Consider the following 7,860-nt stretch of genomic DNA (forward strand, 5'->3'; position numbering starts at 1 on the left):
TTCCTCTCAAACCTGTCCTTTGTTGACATCTGCTTCATCTCCACCACAATCCCAAAGATGCTAGTGAACAACCAGAAACAGAGCAAAGATATCTCCTACATAGGATGTCTCAGTCAGGTGTATTTTTTTATTGTTTTTGCTGGAATGGACGATTTCCTCCTGACTGTGATGGCCTATGACAGATTTGTGGCCATCTGCCACCCCCTGCACTACGTGGTCATCATGAACCCACGACTCTGCTGCATCTTGGTTCTGATGTGTTGGTTGATCATTTTATCTGTTTCCCTGTTTCATATTCTACTGATGGTACGACTGACTTTCTGCATAGGCACTGAAATTCCACACTTCTTCTGTGAACTGGCTCAGGTTCTCAAGGTGGCCTGCTCTGACACTCTCATCAATAATATCTCCTTGTATGTGGCCACTGCCCTCCTGTGTGCATTTCCTCTCACCGGGATCCTCTTTTCTTACTCTCAGATTGTCTCTTCCTTAATGAGGATGTCCTCTGCAGGAGGAAAATATAAAGCATTTTCCACCTGTGGGTCTCACCTCTCTGCAGTCTCCTTGTTTTATGGGACAAGCCTGGGGGTCTACCTCAGCTCTGCCGTGACCCATTCTTCCCAGAGAAGTTCAGTCACCTCAGTGATGTACACTGTGGTCACCCCCATGCTGAACCCCTTCATCTACAGCCTGAGGAATAAGGATGTGAAGGGGGCCCTGGGAAGGCTCCTCAATCGAGCAACCCCTTGTGTGTGATAAGTCACGTGCCTCAGAACTAAGTGGACCCTGTGGGCCCCAAAGGCAAGTGTTGCAATTTAAATCTCCTGGTTCTTTTTCTTCGCTAAAAGACATGTTTGATTTCCTCAATTCCCAGAACATCTATGACTTCAGTTATTTTTTTTAAGATGTTTTAATTTTTCCTTTTTCTCTCCAAAACACCCGTGGACATAATTGTGTATCCTTAGTTGTAGGTCCTTCTAGTTGTGGCATGTGTGACGCTGCCTCAGCATGGCCTGATGAGCAGTACCATGTCTGCACACAGGATCTGAACCAGCGAAATCCTCGGCCACGGAAGCAGAGCGCGCAAACTTAACCACTCGACCACGGGGCCGGCCCCCAGTTTTGTTTTTGTATTAGTTTCTCATCAACAACCTCCTCAGTAATTCCTTTTTGACTTTTCTTCTCTATATGCTGTGCATTAAAGTTCCACATTTGGTCAGATTTCTTGTAGTCGTTCTCAAGATTTGTAACTTTAGATTTAAAGCACTTATCATATCAAGTGCTGATGTGGTTTCCCAAATTATCCTCTCTACTGTTGAGGTTCTTCACCTACATTTGGTTGTGCACTTGTTTTCTCCAGAAGAAATGGAATAAAAATAATAGAGTCATCACAACAAAGCACTTACCACATCAGGATTGCGCTTGTCTTTTCACATGTATCACTTTATTTCATCTGGAAAACATTTCTTTGAGATATTTTCTCTCATTTACCCCACTTTTCAAAAGAAGAGACTGGGATTGTGTTTGATTCTAACCTGGTTAACTGACCATGACTTTGCTACACTACTTTTCATGAGAATAGTGATGAGATTTTCAACTTCAAAGTAGGAATGTACATTTGTAAACTGGTTTGTTCAGATGATTCATAGTAATATACCACCTAGAATAACTCTGAGATGTTGCTTCATTCTTTGTGTTCCTTCCATTCATCCCCTTCCTTCCTTCATTACTCTCTTTCTTCCTTCCATCCTTCCTTCATTTATTCCCTCCTTGCATCCCTTACTTCCTTTATTTGACCTTTATTTTCCATCATTGCAATTTTGACATATACCCTCTAAGATCCTAAAAAAATGTAATAATGAATATAATAGAATCAGAGTTGCTTTATCATTCAGTTGTATATATTTTGGGGGACTTTCTGGAGGTGCCATCAGGAATCATAGTTACACACATGTGGAAGGTGTTGAGAACTTAGCTCAGCTTTTGAGAAGAATGTTGGTAGAATTGAGTCTGCGGGAAAGGATGGAGAAGTAGATGCTGTTGACAGTCGTCTCATGTTTTCTGGGATCCTTTCAACATCTCCATTGCATGACTGCCAAATGCAAGCACCATCTGGAACCTTCTTTGCCAAGTATGTTGTGGATTAAGTAACAAGGAATTATGTTCCCTCAGAGACAGTCCTTGAGGGATAGTTGTGGGGTATGCCCTCTCCTTCACCCTTTAGCTGGGATAATTCTGAAGTTTGAAGTTTGTACCATTTTTCAGAATTTACTCACAGGATAAAAGCTCTGCTCATTTCCTTTGGTAGATGACATAATGCAAGATTTACTGGATGTATTGTCTTCCCTGCATCCATTCCTCCTGTCTCTCCTCCATTAATTGCTCTTTCCTGTAAAGTGCTTGTACATGAATCCTTGGCTCAGTGTCTGCTTCTATGCATACTAAAACAAACACAGGTAATAAAGTCTGTGATGTATGAAGACAACATCATGAAAATATTTAGGTAGTTTGAGACAAAAAAAGAAAGTAATTATTGGATGGACCAGCCCTGTGGCTGAGTGGTTAACTTCATGCGCTCTGCTTTGGTGGCCCAGGGTTTCCCCTGTTAGGATCCTGGATGCAGACATGGCAATGCTCATTAGGCCATACTGAGGCTGTGTCCCACATGCCACAACTAGAAGGACCCACAACTAAAATATACAAATATGTACTGGGGGGATTTGGGGAGAAAAAGCAGAAAAACTAAGGTAATTATTGGAGACATAGTAAAGACTGCAAAATTACTCAAAACTTATAATTCATTAGTGACAAAAGGCTTATTTGATGTGACTTCAGTTCATATATACAATCAGGTTTTAACCCAGATTGTATTTATTATCTGCCGTGTAGAAATTGAGGAGCGGGCCAAAGAGATGCAAGGGATTGCAATATAGAGGAGTGAACATGACCAAACTGATCTGTAGGCAATCCTGTGGAAAAAAAGGTAAAAGTTTTCAACTCATCTCGAGCAATTACAGAAAAAACTATTTAGACATATATTTTTTAACATTTTTATTGAGGTATAATTTACATACATGAAATTCACCCATGATAATGTACTCAATTATTTTCGCAAATTTGTAGAATTATGCAACCTTTACCACAATTCAGTTTTAGAATATTTCTATCACCTCAAATAGTACTCTTGTGCCCATTTGCAGTTAATTTCCACTCTTACCTCAGTCCTGGGAAACCAATTATCACTTTCTGGCTCTTTGCATTTTCAAATATTTTGTATAAATGGAATCATACAATATGTGGTCTTTTTTTATCTGGCTTCTTCTACTTACAATTATTTTTGAGGTTCATCCATGTGAAGCAAGCATCAATATTTTTTTCCTTTTAATTGAATAGTATTCTATTGTATGTGTATACCACATTTTGCTTATCCAGTTACCAGCCGATGGAAATTTGGATATTTCCCATGGGGCTATTATGAATAACGCTGTGATGAAGATTTGTGTATGTGTCTCTGTGTTGACATACATTTCATTCCTCTTGGGTAGGCACTTTGGAGTGCAATTACTGGGCTATATGGTAAATGTATGCTTAATTTTCTTAAGAAACTGCCAAACTGTTTTCTCAAGTGGCTGCACCATTTTACATTCCCACCAGGAAAGCATGAATGTTGAAGTTTTTCCACATCTTGGCAAATACTTGGTATTCAGGAAAAACTTCTAAAAGGAGAATATGCTTAAATGGTGAATAATAAAAAATGAGTAGAAACTTAACTGAAGAGTATATTTGAGTGGTGTTCAAGAGCTATTCAAAAGTTAGGCATATCAGGAGGATATAAGGAACATATGGCTGAGGTATTGCAAATAAGATTGGGTACGTAGATGAAGGACAGACCATTGAGAGTGTATTTGACATATTAAGGATTTCATAAGCAATTGAAAACCAGAGCAATAATGTAATAATGTGTGTAATATGAGGACTTTAGTATTGTCCTGAGTGGGAGAAATTGGAGGCACAGGGAACAGTTAGGAGGCTGTGGAAATAGTCCAGGGGAGAGATGATGGGGACCTGACCAAGAAGAGTAGCAATGAGATCAGTAGAGTTTAGAAGAAAAACGTATTAGTTACCTACTGCTGCTGTAACAAATTTCTATCAGTCTAGTGGCTTCAAATGATACAAATTTATTATTAAACCAATATTCTGGAGGTAATAAATTTAATATGTGCCAGAAAGGATGCTTTCCTTCTGGAAGCACTAAGGGAGAATATGTTTCCTTGCCTTTTCCAAATTCTAGAGGCTCCCAGAATTCATTGGTCTCCATCTTCAAATTAACAGTAAGGCATTTCAAATCTCTTTGTATCCCTGCTGCCTTCCTCTTACAAGAATGCTTGTGATTACATTGAGCCCATTCAGATTCAGGATAATTTCTGTATCTCCATATTCTTAACTTAATCACACCTTCAAGTGCCTTTTGCCCTCAAAGGTAACGTATTCATAGGTTCAAACATCTTTGGGAGGCTATTAGGCAACCTGCTGCAAAAGATGTGTGTGAGGTAGAATTTGCCAACAATTGATCAGTAAGGCCTTGAGCTACGAAGGTAGAGGGTCTCTTATGGCATGCCTTGCTGATTTTCACTGGGCATTGTAAAGGAGGAAAAACTATTCCACTACCATCTGGTTTCTTCTGGCTGGTCTAAGAATTAAATTGGCATGAGACAGAATAATAGGAGAGAATGAAATGAAGTTTAATAACATGTATGCAGGAGAAAAACCCAGGAAAACTGAGTAATTCACCAAAATGACTGAAGCCACCTTAAATACCATCTTTAGTTAAAGACAAAAGAGGACATTGTGTGTAGTGGTTCAGGGCTTCAAAGGAGAGGAAGGCAATTTACGTGGAGATGGAAAAGCAAATATTTAGTGAACAAATATATGCTGGGCCGTCTATAGACAATGTGACCTGAGAGTGAACTTTGATAAAAGAGGGTCTAGCAAGGTTCCTCTCACTTTACCACACTTAGAATTATGTATAGTGCTAGCTCCATCCTGGGACAAGCCTTCTATCTTAAATTCCGCTAGGCCATTGATGGGAAGGTCAAAGATTCTTTCTGAGTCCTTTGTTCTTAAATAAAATCAGGCAAAAGAGATGCACTTTGGAGTGGCAATTCTGATCTTCCCACAGCATGATCATCTCATGGTCCTGGCTCAGGTGAAGAGAAGCCTGCACCAGACAGGTCTGCTTTGCTGACAAATGATAGAAGAGAATTTCCTGGTCCATTTGTACATAGATAAGCAGAACCCAGCTGGACACTGGACAGAGGGACTCAACCATTATGAAAATTTCTGTTCATAGTATCAGGTTTATTTTCTCAGACCAGCTGCTACCACATGGAAAGAGACATGGAAACCAGCCGCTCTCACAACTCAACTCATAGCTTCACTAATAAAGAGGAATGGGACTTATTTTCTCTTTATGTATAAAAAATTACCTCAGAAAGTCATGACCTCTTCCCACATTGAACCAATCAACTGTGCTCAGGAGACAACGACACTGGCAGCCCTTTAGAACCACACTAATGTATTCAATATATCAAACTTATGTTTACTGAGTATTTACTACGTGTCAGTCACAATTTTTGGCTAAACTCCACAGGACAAAGAGAGTCAGGAGTGTAGAGAGTGTTGGTTGTCATGTTGTAGAGGATGGTCTTCATAAACTTCATTGAGAAGGCAACATTTGTGAAGACAGTGAATGACTTAGAGGAGTGTATATCAGAGGAATGAGGGGCCCAGGCAGAGAGCAAGGTTAATACAAGGACCCTGGAGTAAAATGCTAACTGGAGGGAATGTAGCTGCAGCAGAGGGAGAGAGGGGAAGCACAGTAGAAGAGACTGACAGGTATCAGGGGCTGATCTTGTGAGGCCTTCTCTGCCATTGAAGGGCTTTTGCTTTCATTTACTCTGAGTGACAAGGGGATTAATTGCCCAGTTTTGAGCAGACAAGTGATATAATGAGGATTTTAAAAGATCATTCTGGCTACTGGGTTGAGAATGGATTTGAGGGTGTAAGGAAGCCAGCTTGGAGCTGACTGTAGCAAGCCAGATGAGATATAGGTATCTAGGTGTGATTGGGAACAGTAGTGTAAGGGTTGATAAATGGTCAGTTGGTCTATATTTTTAAAGTAGAGTCAAAAAGATTCATTGCCAGTCTGGATATGGATCTGATAGGAAAAAAGGAAATAAGAATGAGTTCATGGTTTGGAGCCAGAAGAACTGAAAGAATGGAATTGCATCCATTGATACGGAGAGCTGTGGGTGGAGCAAATTTGGCAAGGAAGGGGGACATCAGAAGTTCAGATTTTGAAATACCAAATGGAGATATTTCAAATGGATAAATATTATATGATTCCACTTACATGAAGTATCAATAACAGTCAAGTTTATAGATACATGAAGTACCATTATGGGTGCCAGGGGTTGTGGAAGGGAGAAAAATAGGGAGTTAGTATTTAATGGGGACAGAGTTTCAGTTTGGGAAAATGAAAAAATTCTGGAGATCAAAGGTGGTGATAATTGCTCAACAATGTGAATGTACTTAATGCCAAGTGTACAGAATTGCACACTTAAAAATGGTTAAAACAGTACATTGTATGTTATATAAATTTAACCACCATAAAAAAGATGAAGTAGCAGAAATCAATGGAGAAATATTGTGACATTTTTCTATTTTCAATATTGTTACAAAATAGTAGGGAATCGTTTGAGTTTTTTAGGAAAAATTTTAACATCAGTCTTCAATGGTCTTTACCAGGATTTCTAACCCATGATGATATTAACACTTTGTTATATATAATTATTTGTCATGAAGAGCCATTATGTGTATGGTAAGATTTTTGACAGATACTTGTCATCTAACCACTAGATGCCAACACTGAGTTGTGATAACCAGAAATGTCTCCAGACATTGCCAGTTGTCCTGTAGGGGTAAAAATCAGTGGGATTGAGAACCACGAGAGGAGAACAGTTCCGTGGGTGCCACAGTTGGTGGTGTTAACTTTCACAGTATGGGAATAACAGAAAGAGCAACCTTTTGAGGAGGATAAAACATCAGTTGAATCTTGGAAAGGTTGAGGTGAGGGGGGAACAGAAGTGGTGCTTGTGCTATTGTCTCAGAGATCGAATGTATTTGTCTGGCAATCATCAGTCTGCACCGGTGGTAGCACAAATCTAATACTTGCACAGAAAGAAGAAGTTCCTGTTGAGAAAGTCAGGAGTTAGACAAATTGATGCCGGGCTGAGTGCTACCCATCATCCTCCCATTCTCAGTTATAGGGCCACCTAGATATATGAACTGTTTGGACACGACACCATCCATAACAACATTTGCCACCATTGTAATTAAATAGTTATTTGGATAATTATTTTATTAATGACTGTCTATTAAAATCGTCTGGCTGAACTTTGAATCATTTCCCTTCCTAACTTTGGGCAGAACTTCAGCTCTCCCTTATCCTTTATCCTGTATATACTAATGTCTTCTTGAAATGTAAGAATTTCCAATATCATGGGGATGTTCCACATTCCCATTTCTTTCAATGACAATGCCACTCATTTATAGACCCATACTCCCCTTTGGGTATTGCTCCCAACTCTTGGAGCATTTGGTCTGTACTTGTTACTTCCATTTCTATTCTGCTCACTCTTTCTTCAACCAACTCATCTGGTGTCTTTCTACCTCCATCACAATTGATCTCCTCAAGCTCTGCAGTAACATCATGTGCCCAGTCAATTCTCTGGATATTTCCATTCTTCAAAATGCTTGATTTTCAGTACCAAAGTTGTTAGTGTTTGCATTCTCCCTTCT

The 7,860-nt window shown here is 39.5% G+C and overlaps 1 protein-coding gene across 1 annotated transcript; it reads left to right on the forward strand.

Annotated features, from left to right (window-relative positions):
* Positions 1–6: 6 nt before the first annotated feature.
* LOC124233191 (olfactory receptor 7D4-like) lies at positions 7–756 on the forward strand (the record flags this gene model as incomplete). The annotated part of the gene is made up of 1 exon (XM_046650343.1): positions 7–756. A coding segment is annotated over one exon (750 nt), but the record flags the coding sequence as incomplete, so codon positions are not given.
* Positions 757–7,860: the final 7,104 nt, after the last annotated feature.

Source organism: Equus quagga, unplaced genomic scaffold, assembly GCF_021613505.1.
Source record: "Equus quagga isolate Etosha38 unplaced genomic scaffold, UCLA_HA_Equagga_1.0 160191_RagTag, whole genome shotgun sequence".
Classification (NCBI taxonomy): domain Eukaryota; kingdom Metazoa; phylum Chordata; class Mammalia; order Perissodactyla; family Equidae; genus Equus; species Equus quagga.